At 40.5% G+C, this 21,347-nt stretch overlaps 2 protein-coding genes across 5 annotated transcripts in view; one reads left to right on the forward strand and one right to left on the reverse strand.

Annotated features, from left to right (window-relative positions):
- The window catches only part of ATF7IP (activating transcription factor 7 interacting protein), a 128,072-nt gene extending 119,622 nt beyond the window's left edge, over nt 1–8,450 (forward strand). For all 4 annotated transcript variants that reach the window (XM_082850490.1, XM_082850489.1, XM_082850491.1 and 1 more), the window contains exons 13-15: nt 738–920; nt 2,538–2,650; nt 3,839–8,450. In XM_082850490.1, coding sequence (XP_082706616.1) covers nt 738–920; nt 2,538–2,650; nt 3,839–4,261 — 719 coding nt within the window. In that variant the 3' untranslated portion in view covers nt 4,262–8,450. The remainder of the gene's footprint in view (nt 1–737; nt 921–2,537; nt 2,651–3,838) is intronic.
- A 125-nt stretch (nt 8,451–8,575) lies between these two features.
- PLBD1 (phospholipase B domain containing 1) overlaps nt 8,576–21,347 on the reverse strand; it is a 68,600-nt gene continuing 55,828 nt past the window's right edge. Inside the window, exons 7-11 of the mRNA XM_082850495.1 lie at nt 16,997–17,197; nt 16,749–16,889; nt 12,259–12,444; nt 11,473–11,579; nt 8,576–9,420 (exon numbers count right to left, since the gene is read on the reverse strand). Of these exons, the coding sequence (XP_082706621.1) occupies nt 9,253–9,420; nt 11,473–11,579; nt 12,259–12,444; nt 16,749–16,889; nt 16,997–17,197 (803 nt within the window). The 3' untranslated portion in view covers nt 8,576–9,252. The remainder of the gene's footprint in view (nt 9,421–11,472; nt 11,580–12,258; nt 12,445–16,748; nt 16,890–16,996; nt 17,198–21,347) is intronic.

The following is a 21,347-nucleotide window of genomic DNA, read 5'->3' on the forward strand; positions in this document are numbered from 1 at the left end:
ATTTTATTATAGAGCCCATTTTTCCATATGAAAGTATATTTATTATTGATTTTTATTATATAGTTAATATGTGGTCATTTATAAAATGAAATTCTAATTCAGAGAGTTATTAACAAGAAACTGTTAACTCCTGAAATCATTACTGTATTTCTATGCTGTCAGTGAACATCTAGGACTCATATTTTGATAAATATGTGTTAATATCACTCAAGGCATTAATGCTCTCTGGAACATAAATTAGGAGGAATGCCACAGTAGAGAAGGAAGAAGCCTGTATTTTAATGGGTGTTTTTTTAAACTGTGGGAACACAGAGTTACTCTCTTGGATCTATACCCGTCGGTAGAAGGCCTGGAGGGCCGAAAGTTCCACTCTGCTAAGAATAATTTAACACTGAGGAAGGGAAAATTTACTCTTTTAAATCACTCCTATAAGATCATACTCTCAAGGTCTAAACCCTTTCTTCATCTTCACTTGCTTATTTAATCTAGTTAAACTAGAGTAGGAAGGGCGTTGGACCTGGTTGAGGTACTCTTTTCTTCTGAAGCTTGGATTGTAGTAGTAGTAATTTTGATTGGCCCTGTCATTCTTACCTTCCACGATTACAAAAGGAGTCGCTTGTCTCTAGTTCTCTTTATTATAGTAAATCAGATTTTGTATAAAGTTAATTATCATTTAATACTGTTTACTTAGCATAACATTTACTGCATTTTTAATATATTTTTCTGCTTTTCATTAGCTCCAACCACCGTGAATGTAACGCATCGTCCAGTAACTCAGGTGACCACGAGGCTCCCTGTACCAAGAGCTCCTGCAAACCATCAAGTGGTTTATACAGCTCTCCCCGCACCACCAGCTCAGGCTTCCCTGCGAGGAACTGTTATGCAGGCTCCTGCTGTTCGGCAGGTCAATCCCCAAAATAGTAAGAGACTCTTCCTGTATATGGCTCCAAGTTACACGTAGTTCTTTAGCACTTAGCTGGAGTAGCTTATATTGACATTAGATTTAGCAAAAAGTGCTAAATATCATATTAAAACTATTATTAATTCATTTTTCTTCCCTTAGGAGAGTTAACCAGAAAAATTGGACTTGTATATTATCTGATATGTGTTCTGGGTGTTGTCTTCAATTTAATTACTTATGGCCTGTACTATCACAGTACCCTATTTGATGTTGGTCTGTACTCTGTTGAGACACCTTGCCTAGTTAAAGTGGGAATGATCAATTGTGACTTAGCCCAGATGGAGATAATGGTAAAAGATAGCCTCCAATGAGAGAGTCTTAAAGGTATGGAAAGTGGCTGAGAAATAAAAGATGGGAAAATGTTAAAGGTAACTTGTAATTTCCATATGTATATGTATGTGTATATAAATGGAAAAAATATATATATATATATTTTTAGTAGTAAAATATATCATACAAACAAGTTTCTGTAAAAGATATATTTAAAATTTAAAACAAATGGCAAAATGAACCACATATGAACTCCCCACCAGCATAAGAAATAGAGCTTTATCAGTATCCAAAAGTCTACTATATGCCCGCCTTTAATTGCATCCCTCTCCCTTTCTATCAGAGGTAACCATCATCCTTACTTATTTTCTGTTTTTCTGTATGGTTCTGCAATCTATATATGTATCACTAAAAATATTTAGTTTTGCAAAATTTAATAGCAAGGGCAAATCCAGCTGTTTAAAGAAACTTCAGTAATGCCATTATTAGGTGATGGCTTCTAGGAGAAAATAAACTAAGCAGAGTCTTTGGTTCACATTCTGGCTTCAGCTTTCTCAAGTTTACAAGAGCTTTCTCTGGGGAGATCAGTCAACTGTGTCATGAATGAATTCTGGGAAACTGGGCTCACCCCAGTCAGGGTACATGGTGGTACTGAATATATGGCAGGAATATGGTTGAGGCATGGGTGGCTCCTAAATTATCTGCGTTTGTTGCCCTGATGTATGTCAGAAGAGTTTTCTGGTGGATGAAATGAGTATCCTCAGCTGATCAGCAGGGCATGGAAAGAAAGAGGAACCTCATTAACGCAAGGCAAGGATAACTTCCCTGTCCTGGAGGCGGCAGCGATCTTTGTGAAGATAGCTTCAAGCTTTCCCTCTTTAGAGTCACAGTGCTCCATTCCGACCTGTTTCCCTTGTACATGTCTACAGGTCCAGTGTTGCAGCGTTCTAGGATTTTCGGTTATAGTCCGTTTGGTAGGGACGGCATTTACTTCTCTCCTGTCCACTAAGTCTCCTGTTCTCCTCCTCCTTGATTTTCTCTCTCATTTGGGGAGCATATATCCTCCAGTGGCTACTTGAGGAAAAGTTCACAGAGGTAGATTTTATTTTGGTAGCTCGCATATGTGAGAATTTCTTTATCCTCATGCTCAAATAATACTTTAGCTGAGTATAGACTTATGGAAAAATAGAAATATTTTTCCTTTTGAATTTTAAAAACATCACTTTACTGACTTTAAATGTTTAATTCAGTGTTCTGCCAAATTTGGAATAGAATTCTAATTTTGTCACTGAATTTTCTTTTATAGGTGTTACAGTTCGAGTGCCTCAAGCAACTACATACGTTGTAAACAATGGATTAACCCTGGGATCAACAGGACCTCAGCTCACAGTGCATCACCGACCACCACAAGTGCATACTGTAAGTGTGGATGCTTGGTTTCACAAAATTCTCACCTGTAAAGCCGTCAAATATCATTACAGTTGGTACCTTTTTCTTTAAACTGGTTATATCAAAAGGAAATGACAGGTCTTCTGTGTCTCCAGCAGAAGTTTATTGAAGAAAATAGACCTTACCATTGTGAGCAAATGTTTGTAGGGAATGATGGTTGAGGATTGCTGAGTTTGCTTGTGGTGGTGAACAGTGTATAAAAAGAGTCCACATCTGGGGCACGCAAAGTGAAATAGACCATTTTAAACTCATGGTTAAATTAAAAAGAGCATTTTGGAGTATTAAAAAGGATATTTTAAAAAGTATCTTTTCATGTTCTAACTTTAGTTTTTATTTAATACCTTTATTATAGGTATGGCCGCTAATGTACAGAGGGGTTGAGTAACCAGCCCAAGGTCATACCTCATACATTTTCGTCATCTGGCCTTAACTTACCTTTCCAAATGTGTATGTTCTTCTTCACATACCCGATATCTAAATAAAAGTTAATACTTGTTTTTGCCCATAAATCCCCTCACTTGCCTATCCCCATGCCCTTGCTCATGCTTTTACCTACTGGCAGAAAGGTCTGTGACTATTTCTACATTTCTAAATTCTATCTTTCACAGTCCAATATAAATGTCACCTTTTTCGTGCTGACCAAGGGAAAAAATATATACATTCAGCGTTAAATGTGCTTACTTATGAGAATACGCTGCTGTCTTTATATGGGAAAGCAGTTTGAAAATGAAAGTAGAGTTGATACTCAAATTTTACATGATAGACTGCCACACGTTATTTAAAAATGTTATGTTATATTAAAATAAGTATCTGTAGTACAGATCATCAAATCATAAATTATTTTGTTAGAAGTGGATGCTTATTTCAGTTTTTATCAAGATGATGTTCCAGCAGCAAGGGCTTTTGTTTCCCAAGGAAAACTCAGTATTTTAGACCTCAGACGTAGAGTGGGAGGAAACTTAGCTCTCACCGTGCGGGGCGTTACTGGTTACAAATCATCAACTAGAACTTGCCAGAAATGGCATGGGGTCTGGTGTCTCCCAGGGTTCTTGGTGTAAGGTGAAGCCCCTCTAAATGTTCTCTAGGATGCTGTGCTCTCCCTTCAGCAGCGGCCCTCTTTGTGGCCATTATAAACTGGCGTGCCTCTTCCTCCTCCAGGAGCCCCCCTCACGCCCTGTGCACCCGGCGCCCTTACCAGAAGCCCCGCAGCCGCAGCGCCTGCCCCCAGAGGCCGCCAGCACATCTCCGCCTCAGAAGCCGCACTTGAAGTTAGCCCGGGTGCAGAGTCAAAACGGCATTGTGCTGTCCTGGAGCGTCCTCGAGGTGGACAGAAGCTGTGCCGCCGTCGACAGCTACCATCTATATGCTTACCATGAGGAGCCCAGTGCCACTGTGCCCTCCCAGTGGAAGAAGATTGGAGAAGTAAAGGCGCTTCCCTTGCCCATGGCATGCACTCTCACCCAGTTTGTATCTGGAAGCAAATACTACTTTGCAGTACGAGCCAAGGATATTTATGGACGTTTCGGACCTTTCTGTGATCCTCAGTCAACGGATGTGATCTCTTCTTCCCAGAGCAGTTAAACCTTGGGGCCTTTATCTCTTCCTCTTTCTTCAAAAGTTCCACATTTGGGTCTCGCTTTAATCTTGTGCATGATACCCATTGTAAAATCCACACTGTGCAAGATTTCTTGGACAGATGTGTATATACATTACATTTGTTTATAATCAGAATAAACTCAGCCCATAAAGCAGAATCTTTTCCTGAACAATTCACGCTTCAAGGTTTTGAAATGTAAATTGCACCTTGCTTTAGTTCTGAGGCTGGGGTATGTGTGTGGGTGTTTGTGCTTTTCTGTATTTATATGTTTATTGCAGTGGAATCTCCCATTTTCATTCTCAAATTTACCTCTCTTCCAGTGTGAAGTAAGTAGATCAAAGGATTTGAGGTATGTATCTGGCATGATTCTGCTTCTCAGAGATCTGTAGGTTCATAGATAAATGATTTAAACAATCTAAATGGAACCCAAAGAAAAAATAAAAAGCAAAATGGTTAAATAGTTTAAAATAGGTTAATTTGAACACAGGAAAGGATCTGTTCATCTTTTCTTTTGTCTCTTCTGGGTTGTCAGTTAGATGAAAAAGATCTGCAATGGGCCCTCCCTTTTCTAATCTGGTTTTTCCATTTATTTTGTGCCTTAAGATTAACGACAAAAGTAAACAGGGCCATTTGTCCATTATTATTTACTCTTCCCTGACAGCCTTTCACCCTCATTTCTCCTTTATCTCCACCAAACGTAGCACGTCTCCCTCAAGTAAATTTTAGACCAAGCCTTTTTAAATAGTCTCATCAGTGACATCACTACATTTAACTCCAAAAATTTGACTTGCTCTTTTCTTCCAAGAATATAAATGCTTTTTATTTTTGCACCACGTTGTGTAAGAAAATTTTCCTTCAAATATATTTTGGTATCTATGTTGCACAAGGTTTTAGAGATGATGAAAGCAATTCTAGTTTACCTTATCACCCGAAGCATAGTATTCTTTCAAAGGAAGTAAATAGTAAAATTCACAAAATACAGGGAGTAAACTATCAAAGGGAAAGCTCCGTTTCTTCTTTATTCTCCTGTCATTCTTCCTGTCTTAATCTTTTAACTTTGTTTTGATGGTGCTAAGTTTTGTCTGATTTACCGTATGTCCGCTTTGGATAGGATTTTTAAAGTATATCCTTTGGAGTCATTTTATGTAACAATTAGATATAACTTCTGTGCATCTCTGTTCTTCTTCAAAGTTTTAATCAAGTTCAGCTTAGGTCATGGATTTTCATTATGAGTGCCAGCTATACGTGGTATCAGGTACATGTTTGAGTGTAGATAGCTTAAGACAGGAGAGGTGGTGTAATTTGGGGGGTGAGAGCGTGGTTGGCCATACGTGGAAAGGAATTTGTGGAGTTTGTGAAACAAATTTTCAAGTCATCTTCCCATATTTGAATTCATACTCCTACCTTCTTAAGTAAGTTAGTCATTAATTTTTCCCGGAATTATAAGCAGGAGCTCTGGCTCCAATATCAATGCTGCTTTGTTTGCAACTTCGGTGGCTTGTAATAAGGAAGCATTCTAGTTGCCAAGAAACCCTTCAGCCTTTTACCGGTCAGTGTGCTGCCGTGTTGGGTGTGAAGTCTGATTGATGCTGAGGAGAGCCTGCAGACTGCCGGAAGTAAATCCAAAATCTTCCTTTTGCTTTCAGAAAATGAGACCACAATAAGAATTAAAGTTTCCACTAATTGTATTTGCCAACCAACTATGTAGCCGTTACTCATTCTAGTACTAGTGATGATGGTCAAGAAGTTGCCAATGTCATGCCAATGAAACTTTAAAGGGAGAAATTGATGATCTTCTAGATGTGTGTGAGCACCTATCTTATATCTGCATGTATATATGTTTTTACCTGCAATGGTTGCAGTATTAATTATGTGTTCAAGATCATTCCTGTCTACAGAATAGAAAGCCCACGTTCAAAATTGTTCTTTATTGACCGGTTTTGTGGTCACTTGATAATAATTTGCTTACCTAGCCTAGAAAGGTGCCCTTGGTGAACGTTTTTTATTTATATTTACTAATCCTTTTTTTTTTTTTTAAAGCTTTCATAGCATTATATAATCAGGTGAAGAAAGCCCAGTAGAATGAAAATATTATTTTAGCCTATATTGTGTCATTTCTGTCAGAGAAAAAAAATACTTAAATAGTAACCCTAAAAATAGATTTTCTACAGTAAAATAAAACTTTATTACAGGTGGTGGAGGGAAGGTACAAAGAGAAATTGTGATTATTTGAGGGAAAAGATATTATGAGATGGTCTCCTTCAGTTAGCCTGCCATGGGATTTATAGGCAGCAGCTATATTGGAGTTACTTATGGGTGCTAGGCTAGAACTCTAGGCTTTTATTTGGGGCAGGTTTTCATGTTGAGGAGTACTTTCTTTTTGTTTGGTTTGTTTCTTTGGGGACAGAGAATGGAGGACTCAACTAGAAATAGCTACTGGTTACAGATTTTTTTAATAGCAGTTCACACTCCATGGTACCTTTTTTTATTTCACAATATCTTTTCACAGAGTGTTATAAATAAACTTGATAATCCCATTTTGGGAATGCAAGTTTGCTACCTTTTTAGCCTGACAATACTTGTGTAAGTATTGCCTTATTGGAAATCCTGGAAACTTCTGATACTTCAGCCTGAAATATAGGATGTTTATATGACATTTAAAGGTAATTGTGATGTTTGTTACTCTCTACTTTGCACTTTGTCAGAGTAATCTTCACCCTGTTTTAAGTGTAAGCCTCACATTTTAAAATTATGTTCTTGCCAGTAAATTTATAAATTACATACAAAGACATCTGTTGTTAACAGGTAACTTTATGAGGTAACTATATCCCTCTATTTCTCTGGACTCACTTTTTAAAATATGCAGAAAACTGTGTGCTGTTTAACACAGTAGAAGTTTATGAGAGAAGTGAAGAGTAGAGCTTTCTTCCTTGAGAAGTGAGTGTTTATTGGGATACCATTTGCCTCACAGAGAGGTGTTCCCCACTCTCCTGAGCCCCATTGCCAGATAGTAAATGAAAGGTTTAATTGAAAAAAATGACCTAAAGCAAGGAGCTTGGAATCTTAGGCCCACCTGTCAGCAGAACTCCTTAGGTGGGCCGCACCACACAGTTCTCTTGCTATACTGGATTAAGTGTTAACGTAGTTTTTTTTTTGTTGTTTGCTCTTTTGCTTACACTTTCAAAATGATCATTTATGCAGCAAGGTGTTAATACTGCATACACTTTTGTCTTATTCTGCGAATTTTCCAGTACTGTACAAGATTAAGAAAATAATGCCTGTGGTATCCTCCTCTCTCACCTTTATACACTGTGATCTTAGCACAGTAGGTTACGGCAAACACTTCCAAGTGTTCTCCGGGACTTTCCTTCTTGGGCTATTTCAGTATCCTATGATTTATTCATTACTTTAGCTTTATCATTGGCCTGTTTTATTTTAATTTCCAGAAATACCATGTCCCAGTATTAGATTATTGAAAATAACTCTTATCTAAAACCAGTGTATGATTCTGCCTGCCTTACTATTTACTGGGCAAATGAGGCTCCCTCCCCTTTTTTAAGATTTTGGGACAAAAAAAAAGAAAAAGATTAGAACAATTCCTATAAGGTGTTTTGTTAGTGCGGCAGGTTTATCCAGTTCCTAAAACTTATTCCCCTTGAGCCAGCCAGTGGGGAGGAATAGGATGATACAAATACATGCTTTGTCTTCTGGTCAAATTATTTTATCATGCTAAATAAGTTTTTCATTTTTTTTTTATTTGTAGAGTCAGTTAATACCCATCATTTATATTTAATTGCCATCTTTTAAAAAAATTTTGTTTGTAAATAAGGTAACTGGGCAATCAAACACCTTTTGGGAAATCCTGGCTTTAGTGTTTTATCAACCATTTCAAATTTAAATATAAAAATAATTCCTTTGTAGTAAACTTGCATCCTGATTTTTCTTTATTGCAGTTGAAAGTGTAAATAATAAGACAATGTAAGACCTTCCTAATGTCTAATAGAAACTGGGCTATAGCAAGTTGCCCTATTTTTATTAGGTTTTGAAGGTTTTTGTGGGGTTTTTCTTTTTTAAATGTACAGTAGAGTGTTGTCTGTATAAGTGTTAACTGTAGTGGGATTTTGTTCAGCAAGCCTGAAATTTATACTTTGAAATAAACTGCTGGGTTTTTCACATCCTGTGTACTCTGATTCATTCTGATTATTCTCAGCCCTTGTGTTTCTTTGTTTTTTCTTTTGGGAGTCTTTCACCTTGTTGAGAGTCACTGTTACACCGTTCAGTATGGCTCGTTTAACTTAACTTGACAGTACCACGGTACTCAAACCACATATAGTTCTCCAGCTTTGAAAGAAAAGTTTGTTATGCAGAGTTGCTCCCAGATTGGATATGCTGCTTTTAACTAATGGGAGACAACATTAAAGTTTGCTGTATTATGTGCCTATCCTGCGCCAGAAAAAGACTCAGCTGTTGCTTCCTAATGACCAGAAAAAGAACACTATTGGAGTATTCCTATTGCAGGTCCCACCACCCCCTAGAGCTCTGTCATCAAGCACATCCAGCTGGGACAAGGGGAAACAGCATGAGCAGTACAGGCTGTTAGGGGCCAGGCCTGGAAAAAGTCCACTGGCGAGAACTCCGCCACGTGGCACAGCTGCCCAGGGCAGCCTGGGAGGTGTGGTCTGCGGGGCCAGGCTTAAAAGCAGAGAATGGATTTTGGTGAGTGAGGGAGCAGCTTCTACCATACTTTCTCGTGTATAAGCTTGTGTGCTAAAACGGTATTGTCGTTCATCGTATGTAATGTTTTCTTCTACGGTGCTCCACCCTGTAGTAAATGCTTGTTTTAAACATGACAAAATTGGCAGTGAAAAATGAAAGTGATAGACTGGATTGAATATATTTTAAGACTAAGTTTGAATGGGAAAACGTAGTTAAAATAGTGCCCTTTGTATCTCATTTCCCTCCATTTCATGTCAAGTTACAGAATTGGTTTCATGGTAATAAAATCAAAGTTGTAGGCCTCTGGCATGCCCTCATGGAGAGTTTTGTTGAAACGGCTCCAGTGAAAAACAGGGAGGCCACCTTGTACTGTGGGCCCACTAATGGCATAGGCTGTGTACGCGGACGCCAGGTGGATATCTGCCACCTGCAAAGAGAGGAGAGGGGGACACTTTAGGAAACCGCTGGGCAAAAGCTAGACTACATCCCTGCTGTACTTGTCGTTCCTGCTCCTCGTCCAAAGTCACAATATTAGCTCCCCTTAAAGTGAAATCTTACAGGCTTCCACAATAACGTTCTTCTGCATCTATCTGGCATTCAAATGTGCACTGACTAGTAGAAGTGTGTTAAACGAACCGCCAAAAGTGTGAGATCTGGAATCAGGTTACTCATGTTTGGAATTCTAGCTCCAAAACGTATTTTGACTCCGTTTTCTCATTTGTAAAAAACTCTGCTTCATAGAAGAGTTGTCATAAGGATTAATGAGAGCAAATACTTGAAGCAGTGCCTAGAATAGATTAATTCCTCAGTAAAAGTTGTTATGAATCAGGGCACTAACGAGTATTAAAGTAGAAGGAACTCGATGAAAAGTGAGGTCCGTGGTTCTTAAAAACACTTGAACATTGGGTAGCAGCAGAGCTTAAGCCTAGAGGGGAAAGCAGGAAACGTCTCATAACTTCTGGTTTTCCTCATATTCAGAATGGCTCAAGAGAAATGATATTTTTAAAGTATATGCTTCAACAGAGACTTTTCTGATGAAAAATTGGCAGGCTCTTGTCTCCTGAAGAAAGTAAAACTTGGCAGATGGAAGCTTGGCTTGGGTTCTCCCCAGTTCAAGTCATTCTCTTTGTGTGTTCTGGAATGGATATAACACTTTTCACACACTTTACTGAATGTTTGCAAATGCCATTAAAAAGAAATAAATGCAAAAGCATTCACTGGGGCTTCATGTGTGCCAGGCTCGCTACATCCGCTAAATTTTTCTTACACAGCATTTTGAGAGTCATTAAGGCTAAAGCTTGGCTCAAACTCTTCTAAGGCATCTTCTGTTTAGACATTAAGCTGATAGAAAAAGTAAGGTATGGGGGGGTTGGCATTCTTACAGTTATCAGAGCTTCAGATAGAACAGTTAACTCCGCTTGTAACAGATTTCTTCTAGAATTTAGGACTGGAGATGCAAATGAAAAGACATATGCCCAAGCCAAAAGTGCAAAAGGATGTGGTAGAATGATTCCTTCCACCAACTAAATGGCTAACTCACAACCTTGGACATCCCAAATCCTGGTAAATTTTTAACTAACTAGCTCTCTGAGGGAAAAAGACCCCAATTTGTAGTGTTTGCTGATTTCCACGATGTAAATATTCCACCACTTCAAGCTATCAACTGGGTGTCAACTATTTTAACAACTGGTTCTCACAAGCCTATATGAGTGGGCTTCAGCCCCACTGCAAACTTTTTATTACCTATATTGTGGACACATTACGGCACTTAACAATTCTAGCATAGTGAAAAGTCTTTATTGCTTGAGCATCTGGTCCAATACTTGTTCCTTCGGCTACATTCAATTCCTGTGTAACGTGAAATCACACTGCTCTCAGTATGTTCTTTGGACTTTGGGCTGGCCTGGTAAACCTTAAAACCTCCACAATATCACCATCACCATCATCATGATCGTGTACATTTACAAACAACCCACTAAGTACTGTTGTGAGCATTTTATAGCTATTAAGTGTTGATTCTTCACAACAACCCTTGAGGCAAGTACTCTTACTTCCATTTTTCAGATGAGGAAACAGAAGCATAAAAGATTATGTGGTTTACGGCTGAGTGGCCGAGCAGGAACTGGAAGTTAGCTGATAGGACCTACCACCAGAATCTCTGAAAAAGCTGCTTCCTGAATTGAGTTTGTGTTTAGAGACATTATTGTGTTTTATGCCACAAAAACCTCTGCAGCTCTGCCTTTGAAAAGGCCTAGGTGCTGGTAGAAATTAAATTCAAAAACCAGTAATGACTGGATGGGAGGGGAGTTTGGGGGAGAATGGCTACATGTTACATGTACTGAGTCAGTACTCAGTACTGAGTTACTGAGTCACTTTGCTGTGCGCCTGAAACTACTGCAACACTGTTAATTGGCTGTACTCCAGTATAAAACAAAAAGTTAAAAAAAAAAAAAAACCAAAACAACCAATAGCGTGTTACCTTGGTGTCATAGCAACCTCCAGGACTTGGATTAAGTGAGTTCAGGTCCTCACGGCAGCAGATGGTATTGCAGGGATCACCGTTACTGTAAGTATCGTTCTTGTAATCTAGGAAACAGTGATGGGGAAAAGAGTGAGCACTGACCATTCTGAGATCCACTTATCCACAGTAAACTGGACCTGTCAAAGCCTAGATGATCAGAGCGTATACCCCAGAGACCTCCTCGGCCCAGCCTGCTCCCATATACAGAAGTCACCTCCGACTTGTACTGGGAAGAGGCAACCGCCAAGTCCCCTGCTCCAGGCTCAGCCTGGTCTCAAGAACCTCGCACAGTGAAGAATGGATGGAAGAAAGGTAACAGAGGACAAATGTACTACATTTTTTTTTAACAAAATAAATACAAATCTGACTCGATACTGTTCATCAAAAATAAAGTGTTTATGAATAATTGCTGTTTTAGTAGCTGCTTTTCTCCTTGGAAGGAAATCTGTGTTTGGGACGGTAGGGTAAAAAAAGTACCCTACATGGGTTTTTTCTTCTGTGTTTTACATATAACTTTTTCAGTCAAAAAAAAAATGTAGAATCTTCTTCCCTATCATTTTTATAAAAGAGGACAAAATTCTATTTGTTGTGTATATAATATGCATAGTATCAACTGAATACTAAATAATTCAATAACTTCTTATAATTCCTTCTAGTACAGAGATGATAAAATGACATGGATTCTTTATCCATGGGGAAGAAAAGGAGTTTTGAAGAATGATTCTTGAGAAATGTGCTACGTACTGTTGTAGCGCATGATATATTTCATGGATTCCATATCAGTCACTTTCCCTTGGTCACGCCGGAAGATTTTGGCTCGTGAAGCCAGATCGTAAGAGTAGTCCAAACCCAGCTTCTTAACCAACATTGGATAGCCGCTCCAGTTGTAGATTTTTTCATGGAAAGGAATGTTGTAGGAGGGCCAGTAGCCTAATTTGGAGTGGAAGGGAGGGAAGGGTGGGATGGACAGGGAGGAAGACAGAAGAGAGAGGGAACCAAAGAAATGTTATTCGTGGTACTTTCTTTTGAAAATTGACACAGCTGTGTAATTACAAAATGATACTACATAGAAAATAATGACTGTGAACCCTGGCAATCAAACAGATCCTTTGACATTTACACACTTGGTAGACCTCTAGATTATTCCATGAGGGGAAGAAAAGCATCAGGGTTCTTTGGGTTTTCACCCCAAATTCTTAAAGCAATCTATTAAGCAGAAGATTATCTGAATCCTAGGCTCAGGGTTGAATAACTAGACCTTAGGCAGTTAACCTCATTCCCCCAACCCCTTTTTTTTAGCAGGAGGAGGGAAAGGAAGAGTTCATAATGTGAGGGGAATGGAGATGGTCTGTATGGTTCCAGTAGGCATTTAACTCCTCTGACGCTCAACATTCAGAAAGGCTCAGCTGCATTCAGAGCTTCACAGTGTGCCAACGACACTAGGCGTCAAACGTGTGACACAACTTTAGTAAAATCAACATTTCGGGAACAGCTCAGATTACAGTGGCCTCGGGTATTGCCTATAGGACAGTCAGCCTTCAGCATTCGGGGATTAATTCCCACTCCCATACTCTCTTAGCCCTTGTCTGCCTTTTCCCCTTCTTACTGTTTTATAGGATCCCCTACTCGGGGACAAGACATTCAACCTTGCTGATTCTGGGGCACAGAGCCAGCATCAGGAAGAAGTGAGATAAAGACAACATTGAAAGTGCAGGCTAAAAGTCACATTTATTATTGCAGTGTACCTAGGTTATACAACTTGGGAGTTAGACTGCCTGGACCTTAAGCCTGGTCCTGCCATTATTAGGTATGTGACCTTACACGAAGTTTTTAACCTCTCTGTGCCTCAGTCTATAAAATGTGAACAATGATAGTACTTACCTTATAAGGATCATTGTGAGTGTTAAATGAGTTCAAACAGATGGAGTAGCTTACAACAGGGTCTGGTACTTGGTAAGCACTAGATGAATATTAACTTTTATAATTATAGTTCTCTATGTGAATTCTCTATGTGAACAGCTCAAATGAATAATAAAAATGGCCACTTTATACTTCACATAAAGCTTCATGACTAAAAAAAGATTTAAAATAGAGTATCTTATATAACAACACAATACCTGCTGATGTATAAATATTGCATCCCTCCTTCTAAAGGAAGAAACAGAGGTTCAGAGAGGTCGAATGCCTTCCTTCTGACTAAAATCACCCAGGGCTTCTATCGGCATATCACAGCTGCTTCCAAATACTAGGAGGTTTGTGGGACTTTTTTTTTTTTTTTAATGGCTATATGATATCGCTTAATTATTTAGGAAAATCACATGTTTTTTTCTGAGCCTTTCTTCCCTTACAGTAAGACGGTAACGAAACTACTTGTCTGGAAATACGTTATGAAGGTCAAACAAAGGAATATAAGTAAAAGGTATGTCAAGTATATAGTAGACACTCAATGAGTTTAACTCTGTGTTCTTCTTGCCTCTGGGGGAAAACAAAACAAAACTACAGACAGATCAGCATCAACTTGTTTTAGTCCCAGGGTAGATTTCTTCATGGGATCTAGGGATGGGATTGCGAAGAACCTGAATCTACCAGCATATAATCAGCGGCTTCCTATGATTATCAGGCTCTGAGAACCAAGTCAGACAGCTAGGTTCTCGGTTTTGAACTGCCACGCCAACCAAGTAGCCACCTAACCATCTGACTTCTCAGGTGGATTTTCCAACAAGAAGAGGAGGTAGGTCCGCTACTTGGTAGCATCTGATCTTCTTGAAGTTGCCACCTTAATTAATTCTGTTTTATGCACATTCTATGCATTTAGCTGGCAGGAGCCACCCTGGAGTGAGGCGGTTCCCTCTGGGTGTCGTTACAAAATGGATTCGAGGACCTGGGAAATGAAGGACCGGCCCTGACCCCCAGGATCCATACCGTATCTTGGTTCTGTTCCTTCTCATCTCTCAGCTGATCTACTGCAACAGTTTCCTAATTCTCCTCCTGTCTTCTCTCTGACCTGTGCGTTCTCCCTTTTCAAAGACTCCAGTTTTCTAAAGGATAAAGGCTAATTTTTAGTTTTTTAAGGAACCTCCATACTGTTACCCATAGTGGCTGTACCAATTTACATTCCCACCAACAGTGCAAGAGGGTTCCCTTTTCTCCACACCCTCTCCAGCATTTATTGTTTGTAGATTTTTTGATGTTGGACATTCTGACTGGTGTGAGGTGATACCTCATTGTAGTTTTGATTTGCATTTCTCTAATAATTAGTGATGTTCAGCATCTTTTCATGTGCTTTTTTTGGCCATCTGTATGTCTTCTTTGGAGAAATATCTATTTAGGTCTTCTGCCCATTTTTTGATTGGGTTATTTGTTTTTTTGATATTGAGCTGCATGAGCTGTTTGTATATTTTGGAAATTAATCCCTTGTCGGTTGCTTCGTTTGCAAATATTTTCTCCCATTCTGAGGGTTGATTTTTTTGTTTTGCTTATGGTTTCCTTTGCTGTGCAAAAGCTTTTAAGTTTAATTAGGTCCCATTTGTTTATTTTTGTTTTTATTTCCATTACTCTAGTAGGTGGGTCAAAAAGGATCTTGCTGTGATTTATGTCAAAGAGTGTTCTGCCTATGTTTTCCCTGCCTATGTTTTCCTCTAAGAGTTTTATAGTGTCCAGTCTTACATTTAGGTCTTTAATCCATTTTGAATTTATTTTTGTGTGTGGTGTTAGGGAGTGTTCTAATTTCATTCTTTTACAAGTAGCTGTCCAGTTTTCCCAGCACCACTTATTGAAGAGGCTGTCTTTTCTCCATTTTATATTCTTGCCTCCTTTGCCGTAGATTAGGTGACCATAGGTTCATGGGTTTATCTCTGGACTTTGTATAAAGGCTAAACTGACTGCTCATCAGGATCCAAAGGCTGTATTTTCCTCTGACTACCTATCTTCCGTGTCACAGCCTTCTCTCTAGCTGTCTTGGGCTAATAGTTTCTCCTTCACACCATGGTCTTCATGCCTCTATTTGTTTGACCTTGTCCCCTTGTCAAATGGCTGAGCTCCTTTCTAGCCTGTAGACCTCCACGCAGACATCATCTTCTCTTTCATTCATTTAACAAATATTCAGTGAGGACTTCTTATGTGTGCTGAGCACTACGTTCAATGCAAGATGTTAGGACTTGCTAAGTGTCGGCAATGTGCTCAAGAATCCACAAAAATTATCTCAGTTCATTATCATGACAACCCTGTGAAATTGCAAAGGTCTACACTCCCACATCGCAAAACTCTTGGGGGCCAGATGTGTTTCAGAATTCAGGGTTTTCCAGATTGTAGAACAGCAATGGTGTGTAAATTACAGATGATGTTGCAGTCTCTGTGGGGAGCCCCTCATAATCAAAGACATTGATAACTCTGTAGCCTGACCAGAGGAGAAGAAATAAATAGAGGCCATAAATAGTTCAAGTTAGTTTTTGCTGCTGAGTGAGTTCAGATCAGGTCATACTTGGCTACCACAAGTGAGCTAGGACAAAAGACAAAGGAACAAAGAACTTTTAGAGTTTTGAGATTTTGTAATCACGAGTAAGTGACTAGGGACCCGTACCATTACTGTCAGGTTTTACAGATGAAGAAAGTGAGGCCTGGACAGAGTGGATAAGATTTTGAGGAACAGATAGTCCAATCAAGGCAATGTGACTCCAAAACCAGTACTTCCAACGTCTGGGCTGTGACCCTGCCCTCCAGAACCGCCTTCTCTCATCCCTCCCACTGACAGCGTCACCACCAGGTTTGCTACACCAGAGCGTATCACTGCTGTTTGCCTTCTGGGTTCTAATAGCTTCTTTAGGTGCCTTGCTTCCCTATCAGACTGTGTATTGGGGATTGTACATCCACGCTTTTCCAGTCCCTGGGCCGGAGTAGCACTCCCATAAATAGTTGCTGAACTAAAATTTTACTTGGGAACCCAGCAGAGAAGGTAATACTGGAACCATAAGTAGTCATAAGATTGTGAATGCCTGGCTCTGTCCCAGTCTACGCATAAAGGTAGATCATGCTGTCACGTAAGAGTTTGAGGGGCAGGTTTTACATGTTGTGCTGAACCTGGTCATTCTTTTCCCTGTGTGACTAGCAACGGCATTCCCCTCCTTCCTTCCCCACCATATACTCCCCGCATCATACATTCACACAGCACATATTACCCATCACACACACACACACACACACACCAGACTTCCAGACTTCTAGCATGAAGAAAATACCTGTCCGCAGAACATCGGTTTGTTCAGAATATTCTACATAGGCAGGAATTTGCTCCACGATGTACAGAGTGCCTTTACCAAGGCTGTAGTTCAGATTTACCTTCTTCAGGTCCAGGACCATGTACTGATTGTTATACGTGCCTGAAATATCGGGAGACATGAAGACAGGGCATGGGTATGGCTTTACTGGTTAACTCCAGATCTAAACGTACGTACATGCCTACAAGTTACTCTGCAGGGCCACTTACCAGAGTTGTATTTTGAAAAGACCTCTGCCCACTGCTTGCCTCCGTTTGCCATCATATTGGCCACCCGGACTCTTTGCCAGGCCAGGAGAGACTTGGGTACCACGTGCTGCAGTAGGGTTTTATTATACACGCTGTTTGTGGTCTGCAGCAATACCAAACCACTGCTGAGAAGGTAAAAGTCGTCCAGAGACTCCAAAAACCCTACAGGAAACACGAATATACAAATCAGCGTAACACATACGCAAAATACTGAGCCATCAGCGTTAGCACAGAGCTTCGTGTACACAGTGCATTTTGCAGTGGCCGTGATTATTATCCTCTCCCAGCTTTGGTTCCCCTCTGTGGCAGTTACTCAACTGCCATTTCTAAAGGTGCCAGTGGACCTCCATCCCTGGATCTGACATTGAAAATTTTTGATTTTATGATTTGGGATGACAAGAATACATTAACTCGGGACTATTCCAAGTTTCCAAAATGACGAACAGAGTAGATCCTCACTTGCTAGGATTTTCCAGGAAAACTTTTAATTAGGGGGAGATATTAGCAGGACTCATTGTTGGATTGTAAGAATACGGATGCTTTCTTTCTTTCTCCTTTTCTGTATTTTCCACATTTTATGTAATGAGTCTACTTAATTTTTTTAAGTAGAAAAAGTATCTACATTTATAAAAGTGAACATGGTTTTGACACTCTGGGTCAATGTGTTTTACAAATGTTGGAAAATCAGCAGAGCCACAAGTCTTCTTTTTAAATAAATTTATTTTATTTGTTTTTATTTTTGGCTGTGTTGGGTCTTTGTTGCCGTGCGCGGGCTTTCTCTAGTTGCGGCGAGCGGGGGCTACTCTTGTTGCGGTGCGCGGGCTTCTCATTGCCGTGACTTCTCTTGTTGCGGAGCACAGGCTCTAGGCACGTGGGCTTCAGTAGTTATGGCATGCGGGCTCAGTAGTTGTGGCCCGCAGGCTCTAGAGCGCAGGCTCAGTAGTTGTGGTGCACGGGCTTAGTTGCTCCGCGGCATGTGGGATCTTCCCAGACCAGGGATTGAACCTGTGTCCCCTGCACTGGCAGGCGGATTCTTAACCACTGTGCCACCAGGGAAGCCCACAAGTCTTTTTTAAAGGCCTACTGTGTGATTTATTTTGTGATGAGTGTGGTAGAGATCAAGGAATATCAGACACAGCTGTAACAACGAAAGAGGCTATATTGTCGTCAGTAACTAACAGTGATGGACAAACTGGCGGTGCTACATTAAGGTCAGAGAAGAGCCCAGGGAGAGTTAAAAGGAACCAGGGTGGTGAGCTCCTCCAGGGCTTCGCAAACTCCCACCATTTTTATACTACTTTATTATTTTTGCCATGTCTGATTACTACTTGTATCATGCTTTACTTAATATTTTTCCTTACATGAGCTCTCTTTTTAAACTTAAAATACTTAGCCTTATCACATAAAATAATATCCAAGGAACCATGGGTCTAATGTTTTGGGGGCTTTTTCCCCCCAAAACCAGTACATTTAAGCAAATACATTTCTATTAACATGCAAGAAAATACATTTTCAGGAAGTCCCTAATGTCACCTCACTAGAACTATGCATGTCCTGCACTGAGCAACACCAATGGCGCTCCGAGAGGAGAGGTGATGGGATCTATCCAGGATCACAGAGCCAGCTCCTGGCAGACCTGGGCCTGGAATGCAGGTCCTTGATCCAGTCCAGGGCTCTTCTGCTAAGTCTGAACACCTATGCTCAGCCTCCATGGCGCTCCCTCTTCTGGCTTAATGAAGGCTGGAAGAGGAGAGCTTCATGGAGGAAGTGGATCTGAGTCTTGAAGCTGGTGTAAGTGCTGACCAGGTAGAGAGCAGTGAGCATCACAGGTGGGAACAATACTATGAGTGAAGGTGCACAGCAGTAGATGTAGCACAGGAGAGTGCGTGTTCTGGGAAGCCGGGCAAAGACAGTCATTCATTCATTCACTCAACAAACAAACTATTGTGCATTTACTCTAGACCTGACAGGGATAGGTGGGGTGGGCTAAAATAACGGGATCGCCTAAGACTTCAGAGCGTATATGCTGGGAGTCAGAAGGCCGGCCTTTTAGTTCCCTGCATCGCCACCAACAAATTTAGCACTTCTCTTGCCTCTCTGTTCCTTATTCCCTTCCTCTGATAACCTGGGACTATGTGATGTCATTCACCTCCAATTCTGAATTTTAATTCCTGGAAATTTCTGAGTAGCAAAGTTACATGATGAGAGCAGTGTACAACTAACTCACAATGAGCCTCCACGAGGCTGTCATTAGCCAATACAGAGATTTGCATAAATGACAGAAGGAGGCACACTTCAGGTGGTGCAAAGCTTTATGAGGGGATGGCAGCCTTGAATGAAATTTTAATGGGCAACCCCTCTGAGAAGACACAGTCTAGACATAGGAGGCGTGATTGACAAGCAAAGTATGAGATGAATTTCAATGACTTTTTTTAAAATTTTATTTATTTATTTAGACTGCGTTGGGTTTCACTGCTACACGCGGGCTTTCTCTAATTGCGGTGAGCAGGGGCTACTCTTCTTTGTGGTGCCCAGGCTTCTCACTGTGGTGGCTTCTCTTGTTGGGGAGCAAGGGCTCTAGGTGCCAGGGCTTCAGTACCTGTGGCTCGTGGGCTCTAGAGTGCGGGCTCAGTAGTTGCGGTGCACGGGCTTAGTTGCTCCGTGGCATGTGGGATCTTCCCGGACTAGGGCTCGAACCCGTGTCCCCTGCATTGGCAGGTGGATTCTTAACCACTGCACCACCAGGGAAGTCCCTCAATGACTGTTCATTCAGCTCTTGGGCTGAGGTTGTTCTGCAGTGTTTGAACTGTACAGCCATACTTGGCAGCCTTGAGCAAACTCTGGTAACGAATCTCCACAGGAGAGAACTCTGTATTTCTGGCTTGATAAACTTGCTAATTCACTCCTTATTGTAGCAGTCTCTATGGACACAAGAGGGCAGGCGTTCTTTCACATGTGTGAGTGACTAATACTAACATGAAAGGAGCAGTCCTTCATTCAAGAGCAAGACTGTTTGTTGAAGACAAAAGAAATGTAGGCCACCCAGAGTTCTGAAACAAAGAAGATAAATTGTCTTACAGAAAACTTTAGTCAAGGAGTTTAACTCTATAGTTCAGAGTTTAAGATTAAAAAATGGAAAAGGCCCAGAGAGGGGACAAAGTCCTGGAACAGTGCATTATAAGAGAAACAAATGTTCCTTGACTGTGTAAAGTTGTATTCCTGCTCTTATCTGTCACTAGTAGCTTTGGAAGGCACACTATTTTAGATCAGGGTAAAGTGAAACACTTCAGTATGAAAGCCAGCCAGCAAGTAACATTTCATAGTAAGCTTCTTGCTAAATTTAATCAAGAAATAGGAGAACCCTTACCGTTAATAAAGCATCTTTCAGGACTTAAAAGATATGTAACCGCTTGAATTGTAACCATGAACAAGGACCACTTTCCTCTGATTCCATTTAGACCTACTGCTTAGTAAAACACAGAAAAGTTTACCCTTACGATCCTATCAAATGTATTTAAAATGTGCCCATTTGGAAGAGTGACATCAACATCATGGGGGGTGTGAGACACTCCCTTTGTCTCTCCCCTTCAATCTACGACCAGTAAAACCAGTAAAATTTCCATGACTCAACAAAGGTTCCTCGGCCCAACACAGCAGCATGCTGGAGAGTTCCACACCTCTGTCATCTAAGGGACTGGACTGGAACACATAAAGTAGGTGGAACCAGAGGGACGGTGAAGGCAGTGCCGGCATCTCCGTGCCCCAGGTGGCACTGTCAGCAACACCGGCAGCAGCAAGGAACCGACAACCCTGGAGACGGAAATAGTGACAAGGAGGGCACCAGGCGACACCTCTGACACGGACAGTGGAGGGTGGAAAGTGCCAGCTCTCAAAAATAACCAGCGCGGGTAAGAGAAACCAAAAACTTGTGCTATAGCGCCACCTACTGGGAAACAAAAGAAAGGCATCTAATTACTAACCTAGTGAATAGCTACAATCAAGTGAGAAAAAAAAAAAAAAGCTTTACCTAAAGAAGAAACATGTTCACCACTTCAAATGCACTGGCAGAGGAGCACTCATCAAGCCCCATGAAGAACCACGGTAACACAGTACCACAAAAAGAAAATGACAGTCCTCCAGAAACCAAATTTAAAGTCACGGAATGTTGTGATCTGATAGAGAATTCAAAATAGCTGTCATGAAGATACTCAACCAGCTACAAGAAAACTTTGAAAGGCAGTTCAATGACCTCAGGAATGAAATGAATGAACAGAAGGAATACTTTACCAAAGAGACTGAAATTCAAAAAAAG

This window comes from Leucopleurus acutus, assembly GCF_964270905.1.
Source record: "Leucopleurus acutus genome assembly, chromosome: 11".
NCBI lineage: Eukaryota > Metazoa > Chordata > Mammalia > Artiodactyla > Delphinidae > Leucopleurus > Leucopleurus acutus.